We start from the raw sequence: 24,934 nt of genomic DNA on the forward strand, positions 1-24,934 counted from the left end.
CAGTCCTGCCAGCTTCCAGGTTGGCCAAACACGCACCGTGTTCCCTGGGCAAGTGCACAGCCTCCTTAATCTTCAGTGTCCGTGAAGGGCTGCGTTCCGGTGTCATATGGGGGGTGAGAGTCATGAGGGCAGGGCCCATGGGTCTCAGGGCCTGGCCCGCGTCATCAGAGAGCGTCTGGTTGGGTAAGTATCCAGTGATCAAATCCGGCCCTGCTGCCTGCATGGCCCTGGATGAGTCCTTTTTCTGGGCCTCAGTGGCTCCATCTGTAAAATGGGACCATCAGCTCTGCCTCCTCCTGGGGCTGTGACGAGGACGCCCTGAGATGGCGAAGGAGGGCTTGGTTAACTAAAGCGAGGGCACAGCCAGGGAGAGGTCACCATCCTTTACAGTGGTTCCCAGTGACCAGCCTCTCACTGGAGTGGCTTCCCCTTTAGGAGCGCCCTGATTTGGTTGGAGGCAAGGTCGGGAGCCCTGGCCCCTGGTCCCCTTCCTCAGCGAGCCCTGCTCAGAGCTGGGTCCGTGCTGGGTGCTGGGGACTCAGAGTTGGATCTGGCTGGAGCCCTGGGCACACGGAGATGGATGTGGAAGCAGCAAGCGGAGTGGGGCCCAGGGTGATACGAAGGACATGGAGACCTTGGTCTGTGGCTGGGTTGCTCACAGGAGGGCCCTGGCCAGCCTCCCTGAGGCTGTGTCATTGGTGGCCCGTCATCCCCACTCCCTCCCTGCTAGCTGGAGCTCCCTGGGGATGGGACTGGGCTGCCTGAGCGCAGGCTCAACTCAGAGAGTGTTTATTGAATGAATAAGTGAGGGAACGTTGATGGTTACCCGGGCAGGAGCAACTCCGGGGGAGTCAGGGAGGCCCAGGGATGGATAAGGGCTGAGCTTGGGTTTGGAGAAGTGGGGGCGTCAGAGCCTCCCCAGGGGGTGGTCTGAAACCTGGGCCTGCAGGTGGTGGTAGCGATCATACTTTCTGAATCTGACGTCACCCGTGGCCTCTCACACACTTCTCGACACCTGGATCCCGAGGGCACTGGGACAAGGGTCCTTTGGGGTAGGTGGGAGGGAGTCCAGGTGGGCATTGACCTGCCTTCGGCCCGGCAAGGCCTCTGCCCCTGGGGCCACTGGTCAGCAGGCTCCGCGTCCTGTCCCTGCCCCCACCGCGGTTATTTAAGGTCTGTGAGGAGCCCGCGGGCAGCTTCGGAAGCCACCCTGGTGGTGGCACCAGACCGACGTCTCAGGCAGCCTGACCCCTGCGCCTTCCCCCGCCACCCGCGCTCTCCATGGATTTTGTTGCTGGAGCCATCGGAGGTAAGAGTGGGCACCGTGGGGCCTCAGAGGGGGCCGTTGCTCCCGGGGGACCTGGGTGGGGTGGGGGTGCTGGAAGGAGGCTCTCTGTTCCAGGGCAGCAGTGAGGTTTGAGGCCTCCAGGAGGTGGCTGGTGCCTGGCGGGGGGGCACAGGTGCTGGGAGGAGAGAGGAGTTTTCCCCGGAGACGACGGGGCAGGCGGCCCAGAGCCCAGGAGGAGCTGGGTGGGGGCAACTCTACTCTGGCCTGGGGGGCTCGGCCTGGAGGCCGAGGGGCGGGCAGGGGTAGGGTGCAGAGGGTGGGTGCTCTCTCTGCCTGGCCAGGGGGAGGCTGGGAGCCACGCGCATGGAGAAGGATGGGATGAGAGGCTCCAGGAGAGGTTGGACGGTGGGGACCAACTGCGAGGGCAGAGGTGTGGTGGGGGAGGGTCCCGGATGAGCCTGGCACCCCCTTGGCTCCCTGGCTGTGTGCACCCGTGGGCCCGTCCCCACCTGGCTGGGCTGTTTTCACCTCTGGAGAGAAGGCTGTTGTGAAAGCCGGATCCAGGAAGGGGATCTGCTCCTCCCAGCTCAGCTCACACAGGCTATTTTGGGTGAGGCGCCCTCGACCTCTGTCCTCTTGTGAAATGGCAGGGGCTGCTCATCAATACTTCTAGGAATAGCGTGGGGTGTTCTCTTCAGAAGGGGTGGGCAGTGCTGAGATGGGAATGACCCGGCCCAGGCCTTACCAGTGGGCTGTCTGAGGTTCCCGCTGGGGGCCGGGCCTGAGGCTTTCCTGGTCATCAGCCCCCTAAGGAGCCGGGGCTTGACCTGCCCTGGATCTCACAGCAGGAAGGGCTCCTGAGTCCCACATCTTCGCGCCAGGGCCCTGGGAAGGCCTGGGTGGAAAGGGCTCCTGCTCTCTGTGCCTGGCTCTGGGACACAGGGAGGCAGACCTGGGCCTTTTCCTTGAAGAACTTGAGCTCTGGATAGCAGCAGAGCCCTGTGACAGCCATGTGACCAACGGTTTTCTGGCTCGGGGGCAGCCCCGAGTATGGGGGTCAGGGAAGGCTCCACAGAGGAGGTGATGGTGTGGCAGGGTTCTGATGGACGAGCAGGAGCGTGGTGTGGTATAACGTAAGGGTTGTGCCTGCGTGTGTGCTTAGTCGTTCAGTCGTGTCCGACCTTTTGCGACCCCATGGACTGTAGCCCGCCAGGCTCCTCTGTCCATGGGATTTCCCAGGCAAGAATACTGGAATGGGTTGCCATTTTTTCTTCCCCATGGGACCTTTCAACGCAAGGACTGAACCCATGGTTCTTGCCACGTCTCCTGCATGGCAGGCCTGTTCTGTACCGCCAAGCCACCTGGGAAGCCATATGTAAGGGTCAAGGAAGGTAATTCTCAAGTCAGTGAGCCATTTTTTGGCTTCCCCCCTTTTGTTCCTTCACTCGCTCGTTCACTATTATTTCATTCGTGCATATTTACTGAGTCCTGGGATACGTAATAAATAGGGCTCAGCCCCCACACACCTTCCTGTTTTCAGGTGGTCTTCATGAGCCCCTCCTCCCCCCGGATGAAACCCCAGGGACCTGCCCACTGTCTGTCTTCCGTGTGGTAGTGCCAGGGGCTTGGCTAAGACCCTGGTGTTAGGAGAGGAGAAAGTGAAGGAAGCTGGCACCTGTCCTCTTGGCAGGAGGCAGAGAGCCCTGGTCCCTGAAGTCTCGAGTTCTACTCTGTTTCATGCAAACTTGTGCTTCCAGCAATCCCTCTTGGAGGCCTGGTGCCCCGGGCTTTCTCCGTCCCCAGCCTCTGCCTGGGCCACAGCCCCTCCATCACCCCCCGCAGCTGCGAGGCGCAGTGGCTTCCTGCTTGCAGACAGACCCTTCACAGACTGAGGCTTGAGCGTGAGCTCGGCCTGGCTAGGAGACAGGGCCCAGCAAATGGACCAGTTCTTCTGGAACTTGATGCTGGAGGGGAGGCCGTGGAGCACCCTTGCCTCTCAGAAGGAGGGTCCAGGGGGCCAAGACTCGGAAGGAGAGACCACTGGCAGCCTGGCTGACATCACGTTACCCTTCTGAGCCTCAGTTTCCTCATCTGTAAAATGGGGGTCACGCTCCTGCTCTATTGAGATGTGGTGTGGACAAGAAGAGCCTGGTGGGGTCTCTCTGCAGGAGCGTGGTCGGGGCCCTCCCCTCGCTGAGGCGGCTCAGTCTCCTGCTCCCCTCACCGGCTCCCCTGGTTTTCTGACAGGTGTCTGCGGTGTTGCTGTGGGCTACCCCCTGGACACGGTGAAGGTACGGTCATTGCCAGGCCCCTGCCTGGGCTTAGGTCCCCATCTATGGCCAGAAGAATTTTCTAGCCTGCTGGGCAGACCCTGTCTCTCCCCATCACCTCCCCTCGTGTACTCAGGACCATCAGAGCCCCCTTCTCCCTGCTGAGACTCAGGTCGCTTACCGTGAAGGGGGTCACAGCATGGCTGTGACCATCAGGGATTGGCTCTTGCCCTTCCCCGGGGCCTGCCGACCTCACCCCAGGCCTGGAGTCACCCCTTCCTGAAGCCCGCTTCTCCCATAGGTCAGGATCCAGACAGAGGCCAAGTACACGGGCATCTGGGACTGCGTCCGGGACACGTATCACCGAGAGCGGGTAGGCCTGGGGCCAGGGTCATGGGCAGGGGGTGGACTCTGGGGCCACCACTCAGCAGCCAGCCTGGCAATCCTGAGCTCCTCTCCGAGCCTTCCAAGTGGGAATAGCTGTACCAGGCCCCTGGATTCCTCTGAAGACGAGAGCTGGGGTTCTGGCACATAGGAGGCGCTCAGAGTGAGGTCCTGCCTCCAGGAGAGGGTCTGGAAGGGGCATCTGGGGACTTCAAAGCTCAAAGGAGGACCCACCAGGCGGGGCACCCCTCCAAAGAATGTTGGGTGGAGTCATCAGGGGTCCAGCTCAGAGCCCCATCTGGAGGAGGGGTCTCAGGGACACTTGCCGAAGTGAACTTGGGAGTCGGTGCTGGCCAGAGGGGAGCGAAAGAGAAAGAGCAGTGGCCACGCTGCTAATTCAGCACCACTGTGGTCGCAGCAGCCCCCAGGCGGGCCTGGCCTCCGGGGTGTTACAAGCCCCATTGTACAGCTGAGGAAGCTGAGGCCGCCTTGCTGAGGTCCCGCAGCGGGGGGGTGAGGTGAGAGCCAGCTCCTTGGTCCAGGGGCCCCACGGGCAGCCGGCCCTCCTGCCCCACCGCTGGCTGGGCCTCCGGCCTGACTCGGGCCCCGGGGCCTCTGCCCCTGCCGCCAGGTGCGGGGCTTCTACAGGGGCCTCTCGCTGCCCGTGTGCACCGTGTCCCTGGTCTCGTCCGTGTCCTTTGGCACCTACCGCCACTGCCTCGCGCACATCTGCCGGGTCCGCTACGGCAGCGCTGACGCCAAGCCCGCCAAGACCGACATCACGCTCTCGGGGTTTGCCTCTGGCCTCGTCCGCGTGAGTAGGGGAGGGGTGAGGCAGTCCGGGGCACACAAGTTGGGGGACAGGTGGATGGAGGCGGGGGTACTGTGGCTGAGGATGCAGCTGACTCGGTAACCGAGGGCAGGCTAGGGGGCCTGTCTGAGCTTCCGTCTCTTCATCTGTAAGAGGTGTGCTAAGGTCACACGTGTGAAGCCCCCAGCCCGGGGGGCTAACCGGTGGGAGCACCTACGAGATGGCAGCCCATAGTATGAGTAAAACGATCCTGTGTTATAATATATGTTAGTATTGTCAGTGTTCACATTAAGGGTTGCATTACTCTTAACATTAGTTAAATAACACATCAATATGTCGATCCCTGGGTCAGGAAGATCCCCTGGAGGAGGAAATGGCAACCCACTCCAGTATTCTTGCCTAGAGAATCCCATGGACAGAGGAGCCTGGCGGGCTACAGTCTGTGGGGTCTCACAGAGTGGGACACGACTGAGCGCTTGAGCAGCGGCAGTCGTGAGCAGATGAATGGTGTGACTGAGTACTGTCATGAACTGGAGTCACACTGACCCGACACCTACTGTGTGGCGGGTGCTCTGCCAGCAGGGGATGTGCAGCTGAAGGAAGGGCTGGCTCCGGCCGGGTGGGCAGAGCTGGCTTCGAGCCCGAGCCCGCCCCACCGTGGCCCATGGGCCAGCGCGGGGCTTCCCAGGACTCACGCTCCTTTGGAGAGCACTGTGGGCCGCGGAGGCTAAGGGAGCCCTGGGGCAGGGCTCCCAGGCGGCGCTGCCTCCTCACCGTGCCCCCCTCCCCCAGGTGTTCCTGACCTCACCCACCGAGGTGGCCAAGGTCCGCCTGCAGACACAGACGCAGGCGCAGCAGCGGCGGCGGCCCTCGGCCTCGGGGCCCTTGGTGCCCTTGGCCGCGCCTCCCCCCTGCCCCGTGCCCGCCGCGGGTCCGCTGCCCGGGCCCAGGTACCGCGGGCCGCTGCACTGCCTGGCCACGGTGGCCCGGGAGGAGGGGCTGCGCGGCCTCTACAAGGGCAGCTCGGCCCTGCTCTTCCGGGACGGGCACTCCTTCGCCACCTACTTCCTCTCGTACGCCACCCTCTGTGAGTGGCTGACTCCTGCTGGCCAAAGCCGGCCAGGTGAGCCGGGGGGCCTGGGGCCTGGGATGGTGCAGGTTAGGGTATGTAGGGGGGTGGTCAGCCCAGCCGGCATTGCAGCCTGGAGAGGAGACGGATCGAGGCCACGCTGGCCCCGGGGCCCCCAGGTGGGATGCTCGTGGCCCCCAACACGAGTCAGAACAGGCCTGCTCCGGGTGGCGGTGGACAGGTCACATGGGTGGCAAGAGCCCAGGGCACCCTCACGGCCAGGAGGCCCTGCCTCGGGTGCCTGCCCTACCCTGCCCAGTCTCCCCGGCGCAGCTTCTAACCGAGGCGCCCGTGCGCTCTCCCCGCAGATGTCTCGGGCGTGCTGGTGGCCGGTGGCTGTGCCGGGGCGCTGGCCTGGGCCGTGGCCACCCCCATGGACGTGATCAAGGCGCGCCTGCAGGCGGACGGCCGGGGCCGCCAGCGCTACCGTGGCCTCCTGCACTGCGTGCTGACCAGCGTTCGGGAAGAGGGGCTGCGCGTGCTCTTCAAGGGGCTGCTGCTCAACTGCTGCCGTGCCTTCCCTGTCAACATGGTGGTGTTCGTGGCTTACGAGGCCGTGCTGAGGCTCACGCGGGGCCTGCTCACATAGCTGCTGCCCACCACCCACTCCGGGGGTGGGGCGCCAACCTGCCAAGAGCTCCCAGAGGGGCCTGCAGGAGCTAGAGGCGGCGGAGGGGAGTGCGAGGCTCTGGACCCAGGGGGCTACTACCCCCCAGCATGGCCAGGGCCTCCCCGCCCGGCGATGGACCACGAGGGGAGGTCCGGGGGCCCGCCCGGCCACGGCCAAGTTGACCTGAGGGTCAAAGCCAGGGAGGGGCAGGTGGGCCCCCAGGGATGAGGATGTGTTGGCCTGGGGCTGTCTGTGCATTTGGTTGGTGGGGCCATCCCCGGCTTCCCTTTCAGCCTTTCCCCCACGCTTTGTGTCCTCAGGGCGCCCCTGAGTCCGCCTGACACCGTTCCTGCACCCCACCCCTACTCAGTCAGCTCTCCCTGCTGTGCAGGCCGCCCTTCAGGCCTGGGACCCGGGCACAGCTGTCGGGCGCCTGCCTGCTTGGTCCCTGCACCAGGCAGCCCCGGGAGCTGTGTGAGGTCTGGTCCCCCTTGTTCTGCTGCAGAAGCAGGACTCAGAGGGGAGCTGTTGCTAATAAAATGTTTTTCTCAGGCTGCTCAGGCATGTTGCTCTGTGGTCTGTGGGGCTGGTGACTGGTTTTCCCCATTGTCAGCTGGTCCTCAGAGGCCAAGGCCCTTGCCAACTGAGTGGCCGAGGTGCCCACCAGGCGGACGGTGCATGGAGGCCCAGCCCAGCTCCCCCTGACTCCCCTGGTCTGTGCGAGGAGCCTGCCGCAGCATGAAGCCAGTTCTCCTCACCCCTCTACCCCGTCCCAAACCCACCCGCTTTCTGAGTCAAGACAGGGCCCGGAGGAGGGGCGGTCCATGTATCAGCACTGCTGGGTCCTCAGGCAGGTCATCATGACGGCTCAGAGGGGGAGCCAGGCCTGCCCAGGGCCACACAGCATGGAGGACGGGGGACCTCACACCCGCACTTCTGAGATCCCAGCCCTCTCTCAGGCACCACGTGGCTTCCAGGGATGGTCCAGCATGAACAGCTAGGTGCCCACTGAAGCAGCCCTCTGATAAAGCCAGGCGACCCCTGCCTGGACACTCACTCATTCGGACACCAGCCTTGACTGTGACTTTGGACTGAAGGACATTCAGGGTTCTGGCTGAACGGAAAACTCTTTCCTGTTCCCAGAAAACATGGGTGGACCCTCCTCTGGCCTCTCCTGTCCCAAAACCCAGGCATTTGCTTACCCCTGTGCTCTCTATGGGAGCACCTCTCCCCGCCCCTGCCTGGACGACCACAGGTCCCAGATGGCACTTCTTCCAGGAAGCTCTCCCTGCCTGCCCTCGGCTGCGGGAAGGTCTCTCCTGCTTTGCCCCCCTAGGCCCCCCGCTCACCGTCTGGTCACTTATCCATCTCCTGCCCCCACCCCCACCCCACCCGAGACTGCAAGCTGCCTATGGGCAGCAGGCTCGGTATGGGTTATACTCAGGTCAGAGCCTGGCACACAGCCGGTGCTCGAGGGTTTGTGTGTGATACCGGTGTCATACAGCCGGTGCTTGTGCTTGTGTGCGTGTGTGTGTGTGTGTGTGTGTGTGTGAGATACCGGTGTCATACAGCCGGTGCTTGTGCTTGTGTGTGTGTGTGTGTGTGTGTGTGTGTGTGTGTGTGTGTGAGATACCGGTGTCATATAGCCAGTGCTCAGGTGTGTGTATATGTGAGATACTGGTGTCATACAGCTGGTGCTCGTGTGTGTGTGTGATACCAGTGTCATACAGCCAGTGCTCGGGTGTGTGTGTGTGTGTGTGTGTGTGTGTGTGTGTGTGTGTGAGATACTGGTGTCATGCAGCTGGTGCTTGAGGGTGTGTGTGTGATACCAGTGTCATACAACCAGTGCTCGGGGTGTGTGGGTGTGTGTGTGGCATACAGCTGGTGCTCAGGGTGTGTGTGTGTAGTATACAGCTGGTGCTCGGGGTGTGGTGTGTGTGTGTGGCATACAGCTGGTGCTCAGGGTGTGTGTGTGTAGTATACAGCTGGTGCTCGGGGTGTGGTGTGTGTGTGTGGCATACAGCTGGTGCTCAGGGTGTGTGTGTGTAGTATACAGCTGGTGCTCGGGGTGTGGGGTGTGTGTGTGGCATACAGCTGGTGCTCAGGGTGTGTGTGTAGTATACAGCTGGTGCTCAGGGTGTGGTGTGTGTGTGTGGCATACAGCCAGGGCTTAGGGGTGGTGTGTGTGTGTGGAATGCACGAATGCGTGCGTGAGCGAGGCCCCGCAGAGCGTTCCTGGGGGTTCACTGGTACGCTGGTGAAGATGCTGGGGCGTCCTGGCCAGGTGCTGGCAGAAGGGGTCAGCTCACAAAAGGGGTCAACCGCTATCGAGCCCTGTGTCATCTTCCTGACGAGAGTGCTGCTAGCCTGCCCAGGTGCTTTCCTCCAGGGGAGGGGGTGGTCACCGGGCACTGGCCCTGCCGTGCTGGGGAAGCAGCTCTGCCTCGCTCGGGCCACAGCCGTGGAGAGGTGAGGTCCTCTGGAGCGTGGAAATGAAGGGTGGGGAGAAGGGCTGGCCCAGAGTCCACAGGGCGCTTCCCAGGTGGCGAGGTGGTAAAGATCCCATCTGCCGACGCAGGAGATGTGGGGACGCGGGGTTGGGGCCGGCCCACCTCTCCACCTGCGTGGGCTCTTGCTGCCCCTCAGACCCAGCTCCATCGGGTCCACCAGACTGGGCACCCCTGAGGTGCCGTGAGGTCTGAGGGGATGGACAGTAACAGTCATGGCAGCTGGGGACCGAATCCAACCTCACCCCTCAGACAGCGCTGGGCTGCACACCTGCCCATCCTGATTCAGGGCTTCTCTCGGGAACTGTAAGAATCCTCTGTTTTTTAGCGAAACGTGGGGGGTGGGAGTGTCTGTGGCCCTTACCAGCAGTGACTTTGGGCATTGACCTCTGACCCAAGACCCAGCTGACCCAAACATGAGGTGTCTGTCGTTGCTTCTGTTACATCAGGGGGTGGGGGTGAGGTCCCTGCCCCCCGCCTCCGTCATTGGCTACTGTGGGGCTGCAGCCCTGTCCTCTGAGACCCAGGACAACGCCCACCCTCCCTGGGGCCTTGGCTGTGGTCCCTCCTGAGAGATGGGCACAGGGGAGCAGAGAGATCACCTTAGCTGCCCAGCCACACCGCCCCACCCTCTGCTGGGGGCTCACCTCCAGTCCGGAGGGAGTAGAGGCTGGGTGAGGAGACGGGACGTGCTCCCGATCCTGGCGCTGCCCAGGTGGGAACCTCGTGCGGGCACAGCACAAGACAGGGTAGGCCCGTCTGACACGACCTCACGGGGCGGCCTTGGACAAGCCACTGTGCTCTCTGCTGGACCTCAGTCTTCCCGCCTGCAGTATGAGGCGGGCAGGCAGCGCGAGCCCTGGGCTCATCTGGCCGGGCCCTTGCTCTGAGACCCCTGCAAATGGCCTGGGGCCACTGTCTACACAGCACCTTTCAGACCACCCCCATGGCCACTTCCCTCGACCACAAAATGCGGACATCTGTCTGCGTTCTCCAAGGCTGTCAGGAACATCCAGTGAGTGTGGGAGCCAGCGCCACGCAGGGCTGTGATCCCATCCCGCACGCGTGCCAGGGGGACCTCTGCAGGCTCAAGGGCATCCACGGCATGGCCCTGGGCCAGAGTGAGGCCCCTGCTCGCTCCTCAAACCCCAGACAGCACAGTGACACAGGTGGGACCATAGGAAGTTTATTGTCATGAGAGAGACCAGAGTAGGGTGCCCAGGAATGGACCCTGTGCCTCCAGAAGGGACAGATACTTGGACCAAGGGCTTTCCCTGGGACAGGTCTGCGCTTTTCCACAGCTGCACAGGGCGCTCCACCAAGCAGGCCTCCCACGGACACGCGGCCGCGGCCTCGAGGGCTGCTGGCGGCATCTAGCTACGTCCGCCCGTCTGGGGACACAGGCAGGGCCTGCTGTGTGCAGACAGACCTCCACACCAGTCAGGTGTCAAAACAAAAGGATGTGCAAAGGCAACAGACTGGCCTCAGCGTCCGGCTCGGTCAGAGTGGAGCAGCCACTGGTTCCCCACATGGAGTGTCTAGGATTACTCGGTGGATAGAGCATTAGTTCGCTCAGGGAAAGGCGCGTCACTTCTGGAGTATAGTACATGCATGGCCTGGAGTTTAGTAAGTAAACTGGAAAGTTTCACCCATAAAGACTCAATTTAGTAAAAATTGGCCAACTCAGGCCAATACTCAGAAACGTTAAAGGCAGCTTTTAAGCTGTGAGATCTTGGAATTTAAAGTTTAGCAAAGCCTTTGGCCATCATTTCATCTTCAATAAGATGGGAGGGGGGCATGGGCTGAAATGCCTCTTGTGCCCATTAAGCTTTCTTACATTACTGTTTCAAAGCACTTAAAAAAAAGTTTTATGGCAACACCATGTTGATTCCAGGTACATATAGATGGACTATATATCCTTTTATACAGCAGGTGGAAGAATGTGTTTGGACGCAGGATGCTTTCAAACAGGGAGTTGTCCTGTGGACCACAACAGGCTGGTTGGTGGACATCCAGCCCCAGGGGCTGCTTTGTGGGAGGAACTCCAGCTGGACTTGTCTATGTGACCACACGATACTACCCGGCACCCAGTTACCCACAGGGGCCAGAATGACATTCAAGGGAAGAAACAGCGCTGAGAGAAACACAGAACTTACAGACCTGGGCCAATAATTACCATTTGATAGAGCCTAGGGCAGCAGCAGGGGGGTGCTGATTTGACTGAGTTGGGATTATGGGTAAATTACATCTCTGAGTAAGCATAGAGGAAGTGAGCATTACTGAAAGTCGTAGGACAGCTTCCGGGGGGTCATGAATTCTTTCACGATCTCGTCGGTGACCTCCTTGCGCCGGGCCTGGTGCTCGGCAATCAAGGGCTGCAGGACTTCGATGAGCTCCTTCTTGAGCTCGCCGGTGAGCATGGCCCCGCTCGTGTAGTCCTGAGCGGGAGGAGACAGGCCACATGAGGCGGCTGTGCGCGCCCGGCCACCTCCCTCCCTCGACAGTACCCACGCAGAGCCTGGCACACTGGCCACACGGAAACATAAGGGCCTTAAACCACCCTTTTCTGAAAACGCCTCTGGGCTCTGCGGGCAGCTGTGACTCAGCTGACACATGAGGACGAAGAGCAGGGCCGGGCACCCCACCTGCGCGCCAGGTCAGTGGAGTCCAAGACCCGAAGCCATGGCTGAGCCTTTCAACCTTACTGGCGTCTCTAAAATCTTCGCTGAATTTGTTTTCATCTTCTGATTGTGATAGTAAAATGTACTTGTTGAACAAACTTAACAAAGTACCTAAAGCTGACAAAAAGCAGCAAAGGAAAGGAAAAAAATCCCCTGCAAATTCAGGGCCCAGAGGCTGAGCCCGCGCGAGCGTCCCGGCCTGCTTTCTGTCAGATTGATTAGGGCCCAGAGGCTGAGCCCGCGCGAGCGTCCCGGCCTGCTTTCTGTAAACTCCCCTGCAGATTCCGGGCCCAGAGGCTGAGCCCGCGCGAGCGTCCCGGCCTGCTTTCTGTCAGATTGATTAGGGCCCAGAGGCTGAGCCCGCGCGAGCGTCCCGGCCTGCTTTCCGTAAACTCCCCCTGCAGATTCCGGGCCCAGAGGCTGAGCCCGCGCGAGCGTCCCGGCCTGCTTTCTGTCAGATTTGTTCTCTGTGGTGTATTTAGACTTGGTGGGTCTCGCCGCGCGGCCAATTTGGGGTCCTTCTGCCACTAGCATTGGCCAATCCTGCGTGATCAAAGCCTCCCGCCTGCCTGAGAATCCCTCCTGACGATTCTTAGTTAAGGCTTCCTCTGCTATACAGTCTGTTCTGAACTTTTTGCTAACACCATTTCAACATATTTGCATACAGAGCTCTTTCTTACTCAGGATTAGTTTCTTGGAAAAGATGCCAAGGACTGGAAATCCTGAGGCAGAGGCTACGAATGCTCCCCGGGCTCTCGGGCTCACTGCGCCCCGGAATTACAATCACTGTAATACGACACAAACCCGCTGGGGAGGCTCGGGGACGGTGTCAGCACTGACGGGTCTCATTTTACCTTCTGCTTCCCTGATGACCAGGAGGATCTAATCTTACAGTGTGGCTACTACTAGTTTGTATTTTCTCTTTTGGGAACCATCCGTTCATGAGGTTTCCAGGCACGTGGTCATGAAGATGACCAACCTACTCAGCTCTGATCTCGTCTCAGCTGAGCGCCGGCCCTGTAGACCCAGGCCCCGGGAACGTTGGCCGCAGGGCATTCCAGGGCCCTCACAGGCACAGCCCCGCCTTACCCTCCTGATCTGCTCCAGCTTGTCATCATCCTCCAGGAAGAAGGTCAGGTACATGAAGGACACGTCCACGTCACAGTTGCCCCCAAACTGCCGGTGCTCCTCAACGGTGTCCCTGCCTCCGGAGAAGGCGTGCTTGTTGACCTGCACCAGGAGAGGGCACACGGATGCTCGCCAGGCGGCCCCCTGTGTGGTGAGGGGAGCCCGCAAACCGCCCTTTCCTGTGGAGCCTGGGGACTGGCCACTGCGGGGCTCACTGCAGAGAAGGGGGCTCCAGAGGGTGGGTGAGCTCTGACCCCTCCCCCGACCCACAGAGACAGAACAGAATCAGAAAAACCACAGCACTGCCCCTGCAGAAGCTTGGGCAAATGTCCTCACCTGTCCGCAGGCTCACCTAGATGACAGACACAGCCACCCGCCCCTCCCTGGGGACAAGGACAGGAGGCACAGAGACAGCCACAGGGAGGCAGAGCCCGTGCGGGGCCTGGGTGGAGTGGGGGGTGGACAGGGCCACGGGCAGCGCCCACCTGAACAGGCACTTCCAGAAGCTGACAACAGACAGGTTCAGAAACTAACAAAATAGCTTGTAGGACTGAAGATAACCTTAGAGAAGTCAGGGTCAAGAGCAGAGAGAAGAAAAGCCCAGAAGTGGAGAGTTCCTCCAATGTTCTTTTAGCGAGTGTCTGAGAAACCTTCCATGTACAAACGTATTTTCCCGTGGGGAGAAGAGTGCGCAGAGTCAGTGGTCTCAAGGAGATGTCTGGTAAGCCTCCCAGAAGGACTCCGGGCAGATTCCTGACTGGATCGCCCAGAAGAATGTGGGGGCAGAGGCTGGCGGGCAAGGCCTTTCTGGTGGGGATGCTAAACGGCTCCGAGAAACACTGGAAGCTCTGACAAGGCCCCCGCTACTAGGCAGCTGTTCAGTGATCCGTGTTGGGACTGAAATCTCAAATCTGGGCCACACTCTACAGGCAGTAACCACTTGTACACACGATCTCACGTGAGCTTTGCCTCTAGTCTGCAGTTCTGTAGAGTGGCTCCCGCTGGACAGTGATACCTGATGACCGTGGTCCCTTACCAACAGCAGGTGAGCGGCAGGAGCCCGATGCCAGGCCACGGGCCAACCTGGGTTACGGCTGGCCCTCTGCGACCCGGCTGTGTGAACACAGAGAAGCTGCCAGACACTCTAGGCCTATCCCCTTGCCAGGCAGTGGACGCAGCGTCCAGGAGGGTCTGAGGACTCCGTGAGCTCACACAGGTGAGCGTGTGGCAGGCGACCACAGTAAGGCCGCAGTGTTCCTAGCACTCTACTCTTAATTCTTGGGACGGGGCTGGAGCAGATGCCCCCTCTCTGGGCTGAAGACTCTGCTTCTGGAGTTGAAGTGGGACTTAGGGATTGGGGACAAGGGCCTGGCCTGACCCTGTCCTGTCCCCCAAGGTGCTTGCAATCTCGGCAGCCAGGGTGGTTCCTGACGCTTGGGTCTCTGCTGGCCCCTTCTTTTATAACAACTTCTCAAAAAAATGAAAGGAAATGACTTCTCTGCAGGAGGGAACAGGAGTGTCCCTCCCCTTCTTCTGCATTCCAGGTGCTGGAATTTTTAGCCAGAAGTGAAAGAGAAAGAAAAAGCCCTGTTCACACCAGCCTCCACCTGAGGCTGGGAAAGCTGGCGGCTGCCACTTCCCGGAGGACTGTTCTGATACTAAGGGCTCCCCATTGTCAACCAGAAAGCGGGACTTTCCAGGAGGGGCAGGGGCCTGGACTGACTCATGGTGGCATTACACGCCCCAAATGTAGTTTCGGTCACTCCTGTTGTAATCTTCCAGACCACAAACACACACACAGTTCCAACTAAAATGTCCACAGCTTTGTGCAACAGTGAGGGGTCTGTATGCACACTGGCAGCTCAGAACCGAGCAACGAAGTGCAGGCCTGAAAAGTAAGGAAGCTCAAACGAATTCCCATTTCTCGTTTCTCTGGTGACTTGAAAAATATTTACTGAGCTCCTGCTGCACGTGGGTTGGGAGCAGCACTCCTGGCCAGGACCTGACTGGCCTGTGGAAGGACACTTGTCAATACTGAGTCTCAGCGGGAACGCTCCGGAGAGAACCAGCCCCTACACCCTGGCGCGGGAACACGGTGCGTGGGCTAGGAGGGCACCTTCGGTTTCTGGGGAAAACTGGGTCGAGCTGGTCATCCTCGCTGGGCCTCACCCTTCTCATCTTAAAGGGACACATCAGTGAGAATAAAAACCAAAACATACAGAGAGTGCGTGGTCCAGCTCCTGGAATACAACTGGTGCTCAGAAGTACACTAAATTTTCTCTATTGTTTAGCTGTAACCAAAGAAAATTGCCATGATTTTGTTTTCAGAACAATGTTGGTGAGGAAATCAGAGAAGAAAAAAAAGAAAAAAAAAAACAAAAAAAACCTCCCAAGTTTTGCCTACATGAAAAGACACAAGCACATTCACTTCGTATCTGGGAACGGGGCAGGCTGCCTGGACCCTGGAACTCAGGGTGCCCGTGGTGGCCAAAGGACAGAGTGGTAGTGCGTGAGTCCCCCGAGGCCTGGGCCGCGCTCACCTTGGTCTTGATCTGCTTGGCCGTGTCCGTGAGGAAGATGGAGGAGTTGGGGTCACTGGCACTCATCTTGGTCTGGGCCCCCTGCAGGGCAGGGAAGAAGGTCGAGTGCAAGAGGGCTGGCTTGGGGTAGCCGATCCTGGGGGCCACGTCCCTGGTCATCCTGAAGTACGGGTCCTGTGGGGAGGCAGGGGCAGGGGAGACGAGGGCTGCCCTCAGCTGGCGGGCACCTCCCGAGTAACTCTGCCCTGCACCACCGTCAGACCCTCCTTCCCACCCCTGAAGCGGGTGAAGACCCCTGCTAACATCCAGGCTGACGGAACCCTGGCTCTGCCTCCTAACCTGGTCGATGGCGCACGGGATGAGGCACTGGACGTCCGTCCGGTCTCGGAAGATCTGAGGGAATGAGTTGCTGAAGGAGGGAGCGGCCTGGATGGCAGGAAAACTGATCTTCCCTGGGAGGGAGGACAAAACATTTTTATACCTGAGACTGGTTTCTGCCTGGAACTGTAGAAGGGATGAACAAAAACGGGCTTTTCTCCCCCCTGGAAAAGTAACACTCGTTAAAGAAAATCTGAAACCTACAGAGAAGGATTGCTGGGAGGAAGGAAGAAAAATCTGCAGTGCCAGTTCGTGCCTTTCTCATCCATTTCCCCCCCATTTCAGTGAGCTTCTCCTCTGCTCTGCTCTTCACAGCTTCCACTTCGTGACGCTTACCCACGCTCTCTCCTGTGCCTCAGCCACTCTCTAGCCACTGGGTGTCCAGGTTGTTCCTCAGTGTCAATTAGTATAACTAATTATGACATTTTGGGATGTAAAACTGTTCTTAATATTTTGGATGCTGCTGCTGTTAACACTGCTATTGTATTTGCTCAGACCTGAGGAAGCAGAATTCTGGGGTCAAAGGGCACGGATCCTGGTGTGACCCTCAACGCGTGGAGGCAGGCCAGGCCGGGACATTTCCGGGACGGCCTGGGGTGGGTCCGGCCTGGAGTCCTGTCTCTGTGACGCTTGTTCCTGGCAGCTGTTTTCTCCCCTCTGCGGAAAGACACCGCTCATTTCTGGGCTCCTGCCTGTCTCTGGGGGTCCACGCAGCAGCTCCGTGGGCACCCGTGTCTCCTTTACAGCACTGAGCATCCTGGGCTCGGGGCCTCCTGTCTACACCCCACGACTCTACAGAAAAGTGTCACCGCATCCCCATTTTATGTACTGGACACCAGCCCGGATCACCACTGGGTTCCTAGAGCTAGGGTGCAGCTCTGAGAGGCCGAGCCTAGACTCACAACTGGGTCTCAGCAGCACAGAATGTGCGGCTACTCGCCACAGCCCCATCTCCACACTGGCTCGGGGCAGCTTCAGAGAAGTCTCCCCATTCGCTGCCTGGATTCCAGGATTAAAACACCGTTTCAAAGTAGAAAAAAGTACAAACAAACCCCCGAAAACCATTTCCAAAGCAAAAGGTTTATGCCCCAAGTGTCAGGAATGAATCTGACTGAGGCATCAAAGGGTTCTGCTCCTGTGAAAAGCCTCCCAGCAGGACCTCTGTGGTGTTTCTCTTCCAACAGGCCCCCCAGAACGTGCTCCCCCACAGTGGGGCATGCCTGGTACAGGCGCCCACAGATACATCCTGGGAGCTCCATGCTGGCAGCTAGTGGGCCAGGGGCTGGGCGCCTAAAATAAAGGGAGGGGTCAGGAGACCAGCCAGTAGTCTCAGGACTGACTCTTAGCTCAAGGAGCTGAGGGTCTGAGATGGTCACTGCATCTGAAAGGGGTGCAGAAACACGGGACAGGGAGGTCAGTGTGTGCACAGAGGCCTGTCTGCTGGGCACTGAGCCTGGCAGAAAAGCAAGGCAGGCAGGTGGGCAGGGTGGCTCCTCCCGGAGGTGGGGAGTGAGGCCCAGGGAGACAAAGATGGCTCGTTCCAGCCACAGAGCAGCCCTCCTGCAACCCGGGCCCCACCAAGGCCTCCACACCGACGGGCTCCCAGGAACAGGTGGAGGGTCGAAGTCATCCACAGCCTCCTTTTCCTTCTAACCTCAAAACGGACGAGGCAGGAGAGGGACAGGGTGTGATCTGAGGGGATACTCCACGTGGCCCAGAAAAGGGGCCAAATGCATCACTTTACATTCAGGGAAAACCCACCTTTTTAAAGAGACAAACTGCAAACCACCCCAGAGACAGTGCAGCCTCGCACAGGCACCCGGCACGCACCCCCTCCTTTGTGCTCGGCTCCTCTCTGAGGGGCCAGCGGGCGCTGTGGGCAGTGTGGGCTTACCAATGCAGTCGCTGTCAGTGAAGCCAAAAATGCCTTTCACTTGGTTGAAGGTGACGTGCTTCTGGATCTTCACCACGTTCTTGTAGAAGCCAGGGCTCATCCTGTGAAGAAGGTCAGAGTCAAACCCAGAACTGGAGGGTGGTGGCCGAGGGCAAAGCAGCAGACAGCACGGTCACATGGGGCCAGGTCAGCTGGGGAGGAAGGCGCTCTGCTGCCCGCTGTGGGCAGAGAGGCCGGGGGCAGGCGAGGCGGACACACCGCTGCCTGTGGAAGGACGTCAGCTCGAAGCTGAGCAGCACAGGAGGCAGGAGCACAGCCGATGCAGACTCAGGGGCTCATGTGAAGGGTGTCAGCTCTGCCGGGATCACTGGCTGAGCATGTGGGGCTTCAAGTTTGGGGGCTCCAGGGCAGTCTATCTGTTGGGACGGACTGTGTTTTTTGTTGTGGGAGATTACTGCTGGCCCTGGAGCAACATGGGTCCATTTACACGTGGTACTTTTCAGTACTGCAGTGCTGCACTGCCTCGGCTGGTTGAGTCTGCGGAAGTGGGGAAACCATGGCTAGAGAGAGCCAGTGGTGAGTTAAAGGCAGATTAACCTTCTCATCATTCAAGGGTATTGGCAACTTGCAGCCGCACAGAGTATCTGGGTAGAAACTGATGGGCCCTGGAAGGAGGGTTTGTCTCTGTGAGCTGCTCTGGCCTGCATCTGGCCATCGCTACCCCCTCCACAAGCTAAGGATGGAAGTCTTAGCTGTCAATAAACCAGGAAACCAGACCATAACATTGAATAAAGGAAGAAAACACTCTGCAGACCTCAAGATCCTTCAGCTGTTTCTGAAGCAGCCCTGGCTGCGATGGCCTGTCTACAGCCTGCGTTCACTCATTTAAAAGGTGGCCAGGCGTTTGCCCCTTACCCCATGTAGTCAAGGTCAGAGAAGATGAACGTTTTGTTGATGTCAAAGCCGCAGGCGATGATATCCTTGGCGTTCTCCACGGCGTAGCCATAGGCCTGATCCAGGGTCAGGTCCTTCCACAGGTACTTCTCGTCATCAGTCATCTGGATGACCAAGGGGACGTTGAACACATCCTGCAGCCACCTGGGAGACACGGGGGAGGGAGGCCCACGCCTTATTTTTCTGCAGAGAAATACTGCTGCGCCTCTGAAACCACAGGTCCTACTAACAGTGTATTTCAAAACTCCCCTGCCCAGGAAGTCTCACCCTCTGACCATACTGTGAACTCAGCTCCTGTAAACAGGAACACCCTGAGCTCGACTCTGTGTGAGTTCCTGTTAGCAAGGGCTGTGCAATGTGTGCTTAACCCTCAGCCGTGTCCGACTCTGTGCGACCCCATGGACTGCAGCCTGCCAGGCTCCTCTGTCAATGGGATTCTCCAGGCAAGAATACTGGAGTGGTTGCCATGCCCTCCTCCAGGGGATCTTCCCAACCCAGGGATTGAACCCAGGTCTCCTGCATTGCAGGCTACTGCTGGGGTCCAGCCCCGGTGAATCCAGGGAATTCGAAGTGGGGATGCCGTCGGCGAGATCAGAAAACAACTGCTTAGCCTGGAGGGCGATGCATGTTGGCTCCGAGCTGGCCGCTCTGCACTCTACTCTGAAGTCTTACAGGGACGTCAGGGTGGGGCACTGGTACTTCCTCTGGGAGAAGTGGAGACTAAGGCCCAGAGAGGTAACGCTTCTACGGTCACCCGGACAGGGACAGGAGGACACAGGTCCGCTGATTCCACAGCAGTGCTCTCCCCACCACCCAGTCCTGCTAAAGTGACCCTAGGGACGGGGTGGGGAGAAGCCACAAGGGCACCAGCTCCCCGAGACCTTGGCTATCAGGCAGGCGTGATCTGGCACTGTCTCCTCAGCTCTGCACAAAGTTTGTGATTAACATTTCTTTTCCTTTTTTTTTGAGGGGGGGGAAATAATAATGCTAGTAATACATTTATTGCCTATAATTGGCAGATATATTGCTGGTTTGTTCTCTCCATGTTTCAAAACTCACCGACACGGTGAGCACAGTCCCGCGGTGCAATACTTACTTGGTGAAGATGAATGGGATGAGGTGACCCACATGCATGGCTTCAGAAGAGGGGCCCCTGCCCGTGTAGAGATAGAACGGCTTCTTGTTTTCATAGGCATCCAGAATCTGATGCATGTCTCTAAAGGACAGAGGGGACAAGAAAACAGTGAGGTGTTCTGAGAGAAGAGTCAGGGTGTGAATGCTCAACTGGGAATGAAAACGAGACAGACAATCCAGCCACGAGAGCGTGTTATCCTTGCTGTTCCTGCTGTAAGGACGACAGGAAACTGCTTCTGAACGGCTCCTCCTGTGCCTGCTGAAAAGTGTAAGCCGTGCAGGTTGGGAACAACGTGTTTAAAGGGTGGGTATGGTTGGGCAGCCCCTGGACCTCTTTCGGAATTCTTCCAAATTTCGATGTTGATGTACTGTCTGCTTCACATGCTTTCCTGGGAGTGACCCAGGCCGACACCACCCAGTCCTTCTTGAGAACCACGCAGCCCCAACTCCGCTGGCTCAGGAGGGGGCCATTGCAGGGCTCCCCGCAGTCAGGACTCAGCAGGGCGTGGCGGGGGATGTCCCCAGCTGGAGATCTGCTTTGGGCTCCTCAGCCACACTGGGACCAGGGCTCTCCATCTGGGGAGTTATCGTGCACCACCACAAGGACTGGGGCCCGTACCCAGCGCACACCAAGGGGCCTCCTGCGGGGCGGTGCATCAGAGTCACCTGACCAGCCGTCTCCACATCACACCTGCCCACGCCTACCTTCCCAGCCTCTGATCCAGAGGGTCTGGGGTGGCATCTGGGAGTCTGTATCGTTAAAGTGTGCCAAATAAGAGGACTGGCTCCCTTTCCCAGAGGCCTGGGTAGGAGAACCCAGACAAGAGTATTCTGAAAGTGACTTCTATTCTTGACCAGGGGTGAGCAGTGCTTATCTGTGGGCTGACAGGATTAGGGCTATTCTGGATTTTGTATTTAGCTTTGATTTGATGGTGACACACTGCTTCTGAAATAAGGAAAGATGAAAATGGCTGAGTTTGGAAGAAAAAGAGTCCTTTTTCGGTTCTTACAAATAACAAATCAAACATTTATCAGCTTATGGAAGGAAAAAAGAGTGCGGCTGTCAAGTAAGCTGCTGTGGATGGTTTTGCAGGAAGTCTCTGAGCACTCGAGGTGCTATCCTGAGGGCAGGGCACTGACTAGGCCCCCTCACTGAGTGCAGTTTTGTGAAGGCAGATCCCAGCAGGGACCCCTCAGCTCCAAGGGATCTAGTCACCTGCCTGGTGCTGCTGCCCGACAATGCACAGCGGATCTCATCAAGTCCTTAAGGAGGAGAGTGAAAAAGCTGGCTTAAAACTCAACATTCAAAAAACAAAGATCATGGCATCTGGTCCCATCACTTCATGGCAAATAGATGGAGAAAAAAATGGAATTAGTGACAGATTTTATTTTCTTGGGCTCCAAAATAACTGAGGACAGTGACTGCAGCCATGAAATTAAAAGATTCTCCTTGGAAGAAAAAATATGACAAACCTAGATAGTGTATTAAAAAGCAGAGACATCACTTTGCTGACAAAGGTCTGTCTAGTCAAAGCTATGGTTTTTCCAGTAGTCATGTACAGATGTGAGAGTTGGACCAAAAAGAAGGCTGAGTGCGGAAAAATTGATACTTTCAAACTGTGATGCTGGAGAAGACTCTTGAGAGTCCTTTGGACAGTTAGGAGATCAAACCAGTCAATCTTAAAAAAGAAATCAACCCTGAAGATTCATTGGAAGGACTGATGCTGAAGCTCCAATACTTTGGCCACCTGATGCGAAGTGCCAACTCATTGGAAAAGACCCTGATGCTGGGAAAGACTGAGGGCAGGAGAAGAAGGGGGCAACAGAGGATGAGATGGTTGGATGGAATCACTGAATGGACATGAGTCTGAGCAAATTCAGGGACATGGTGAAGGACAGGGGAGCCTGGTGCGCTGCAGTCCATGGGGTCGCAAAGAGTGGATTTAGTGACTGAACAACTAACAACTTACAAGAATAAAAAGGATTATAAGTGAGTAATATGAACTGCAGGCCAGTGTGCGAGATGACCTTGATGAACCAGACAAAATTCCCAAAGAAACAAACCACCAAAACTGACTCAAAAAGAAACAGAAAATCTGAACAGATCTAGAACAAGCAAAGAAATTGAACTAGTAATAAAAAAAGTCTCAGAGAGAAAAGCCTAAGGTCAGATGGCTTCACTAGAGGATTCTATCAAATTTTCAAGAGAACTAACAACAATCCTTCACAAACTTCCAAAAAATTTCTGAAAGAGAGTATACTTCTCAACGCATCTATAAAGCCAGTATTATTTTGATACCCAAAGCAAAGACATCAAAAGAAAACTACAGACCAATGTCCCTTATACAATTAAATCTTCAAATTTATATTTTTGAATTTTTTTTTCATAAGAATAAATGAACTCAGCAAAGTTGCAGGATGTAGGATCAAACAAAAATCAGTTGTATTTCTGTACAGTAGAGCAATATTGTGGTTGATAATAAGAAATATCATATATTTCGTCTTTGTTTTTATTTTCTATCAGGCATAGAGTTCCTTAAACCATTGTGGGAATTTCCTAAGCGATAAGAATGATAGAGTGTTATTCACATAAAAAGTTCCCCTTTCAACTACATCAAAGTTTACGTTATTTAAGTGACTTTGGGAAAGTCCCTGGATACCCTAAGGAAGGGGACTGGTTGCTGGGGAACCAGCTCTGATTACAGGGTTGGAACTTTCAGCTCCCAACCCCCGTCCCTCTTTCTGGGGAGGGAAGAGGGGCTGGACATTGAGTTTAACCATCAATGGCCAGTGATATAAATAATCTGTGTAATGAAGGCTCTATAAAAACCCAAAGGACAGTGTCAGAGAATTTCTGGGTTGGTGAGCACATGGAGACAGGGGCGTGGTGCCCGGGGGGGCGGGGAGCTCTGAGCGTCCCCACATGCCTCCTCCAATCTGGCTGCTCCAGACTTACATCCTTTACAATAAACTGGCTATCTAGTGAGTAAAATGTTTCCCTTGCTTGAGCAAATTAATTCCAGATCAGTTGTGGGATTTCAAGCACAGGTAAGAACCTAGACTCTGATCTGTGTCTGAAGTAGGGGGTTGGGGGTAGTCATGTGGGACAGGACTGGACACTATCTCCAGGTGGACAGTGTCAGAATTGGTTTAAACTGTAAGAGACCCAACTTATGCTGCAGAACCCCCGATGGGTGAAAAACCAACCCCCTGATGTGTGAAAACCCTACCTCTCTGGTGTCAGCAGTGAAGCAGAGCTGCAGTGAGGCTGAGCTAGAGCAGACACGCAGGGGTACACTTCCCCTTCAGAAACAGCAGTGAAATGTTCAGAAGGGAAATTCAGAAAATACTCTTTTCAAGAGCACCAGAAAGAACAAAACCTAAACCTAACAAAAGAAGTGCAAGGCTTGTACACTGAAAACTGCAAAACACTGCATGAAGAAACCAAAGCGATGAGAGGAAAGATGTTCTCTGTGCACGGGCCGGAAGCTTTAGTATTCCACCTCAGACGCCATCTTAGGGTGCAGACTTCTCCAAACTGACCGACACACGCAGTGCAATCTCTATCGACACCCTGACTGCTGTCTTTGTACAGAAACTAGCAAGCTGATTCTAAAATCCAAACATTCTAAATTCTAACGGCCAAAATAATCTTGAGAACAAAGTTGGAGGACTCACATTTTCCAGTGTCAAGATTCACTACAAAGCTACAGACATCAGGACTATGTAGTATATTTAATAAATCCTTAAATATATTTTCAATTGATTTTCAACAAGGGTGTCAAGAAAACTCAACAACAATTTCCAAAAAGTGGGGCTGGGACAACTGGATATTCACATGAGAAAGAAGGAAGCTGGATCCCCCCTCACACACACACAAAAATTAACTCAACGTGGATCAGAGACCCAAGTGTAAGAGCTAAAAAAATACCACTCTTAGAAGAAAACACACCTGGATATGTTCACGACCTCGAATTAGGCAACGGTTTCTTAGATATGACACCAAGCAACCGAAACCAAACCAAACCAAACTGGAGTTCATCAAAATTAAAGCTTCTAAATGCTTCTAAGGACACTGTGAATAAAGAGCTGATATTTGCAAATCAAGTATTTGATAAGAAACTAGTATCCAAAGTATATAAAGAACTATTATAATACAATAAAAAGGTAAATAACCCAATTAAAAAGTTGGCAAAGGATCAGAAGAGACATGTCTCTAAAGAATACATAAAACAGCCAGTAAGCACATGAAAGATGCTCAGATCATTAGTCATTATGGAAATACAAATCGAAACCATGATGAAATACCACCTCACACTTACTAGCATGGTTTCAGAAAAACACAAACTGGAAAATACAACTAGCAAGGATGTGGAGAAATTGGAATCCTTGTTTGCACTTTGCTAGTGGGAATGCAAAATGATGCACTCGCTGTGGAAAACACTGGCAATTCCAAACAACTGTTAAGGTTACCTCAGGACCCAGCAACTCCACTCCCGAGTACACACCCAAGAGAAACCAGACCCTGTACACAAACACTCAGAGCAGCGCTCGTGCTAACCCCAAAGGGAAAACCCCCCAAAGCCCGTCAGCTGTTAAATGGGGCTGCATCCACTCAACAGCTTTCAGGCGTAAAAAGGAATGAAGTACTGGCACACGCTGCATCCCAGGCAAATGCACAGACATGGAAAGATGATTGCTGGTGGCCAGGGCTTCGGGTGAGGGTGGGGTGGGGTGCTGGGAGGAATAGGCAGTGACTGCTAATGAGTAGAGGGCTACTGTTTGGGGTGATGAAAATGTAAGGAACCAGACATGGCGATGTATGCACAACCTTGGAACAGACCGAAAACCCCACTGAACTCTGTCCTTCGCAAAGGTGAATTCTATGTCATGTGAACTAAATCTCAACTAAGGAAAAAACTGTGAGTGTACTCTGCCCGGAAAGAGGGCTGAGTGGGGGCCCTTCTCCCCATGTAGAATTTAGTGTTGGGTGTGCTGTGTAACCAGGGAGCTCAACCTGGTGCTCTGGGATGACCCAGGGGTGGGACGGAGGGACGTTCAGGAGGGCGGGGACACACGCACACTCGTGGCTGAGTCACAGTGTTGTATGTGTGCTAAGTTGCTTCAGTCAAGTCCAACTCTTTGTGACCCCACGGACTGCAGCCTGCCTGGCTCCGTCCATGGGATTCTTCATATAAGAATACTGGAGTGGGTTGCCATTTCCTC

The 24,934-nt window shown here is 56.4% G+C and overlaps 2 protein-coding genes across 3 annotated transcripts in view; one reads left to right on the top strand and one right to left on the bottom strand.

The window, feature by feature from the left end:
- The first annotated feature begins 398 nt into the window (after nt 1–398).
- On the top strand, nt 399–7,048 carry SLC25A47 (solute carrier family 25 member 47). The gene is made up of 6 exons (XM_019983959.2): nt 399–1,309; nt 3,536–3,579; nt 3,860–3,931; nt 4,574–4,756; nt 5,546–5,876; nt 6,191–7,048. The coding sequence occupies exons 1-6, from the start codon at nt 1,282–1,284 to the stop codon at nt 6,469–6,471; spliced, it is 939 nt and encodes a 312-aa protein (XP_019839518.2). The 5' UTR covers nt 399–1,281; the 3' UTR covers nt 6,472–7,048.
- Nucleotides 7,049–10,169: 3,121 nt separating this feature from the next.
- Nucleotides 10,170–24,934, bottom strand: part of WARS1 (tryptophanyl-tRNA synthetase 1) — a 29,051-nt gene continuing 14,286 nt past the window's right edge. For both annotated transcript variants that reach the window (XM_019983673.2, XM_019983672.2), the window contains exons 5-11: nt 19,671–19,790; nt 18,536–18,718; nt 17,621–17,721; nt 15,688–15,800; nt 15,349–15,522; nt 12,770–12,910; nt 10,170–11,437 (exon numbers count right to left, since the gene is read on the bottom strand). In XM_019983673.2, coding sequence (XP_019839232.1) covers nt 11,276–11,437; nt 12,770–12,910; nt 15,349–15,522; nt 15,688–15,800; nt 17,621–17,721; nt 18,536–18,718; nt 19,671–19,790 — 994 coding nt within the window. In that variant the 3' untranslated portion in view covers nt 10,170–11,275. The remainder of the gene's footprint in view (nt 11,438–12,769; nt 12,911–15,348; nt 15,523–15,687; nt 15,801–17,620; nt 17,722–18,535; nt 18,719–19,670; nt 19,791–24,934) is intronic.

The sequence above is a fragment of the Bos indicus genome, chromosome 21 (assembly GCF_029378745.1).
Source record: "Bos indicus isolate NIAB-ARS_2022 breed Sahiwal x Tharparkar chromosome 21, NIAB-ARS_B.indTharparkar_mat_pri_1.0, whole genome shotgun sequence".
In the NCBI taxonomy this organism is placed as follows: domain Eukaryota; kingdom Metazoa; phylum Chordata; class Mammalia; order Artiodactyla; family Bovidae; genus Bos; species Bos indicus.

Excerpts from the sequence above, each read along its gene's own strand:
- SLC25A47 (XM_019983959.2), top strand. The coding sequence starts at position 1,282 with ATGGATTTTGTTGCTGGAGCCATCGGAG. Across the intron at positions 3,932-4,573 it reads ACACGTATCACCGAGAGCGG|GTGCGGGGCTTCTACAGGGG; the intron begins GTAGGCCTGGGG and ends CCCTGCCGCCAG. Across the intron at positions 5,877-6,190 it reads TGCTGGCCAAAGCCGGCCAG|ATGTCTCGGGCGTGCTGGTG; the intron begins GTGAGCCGGGGG and ends CTCTCCCCGCAG.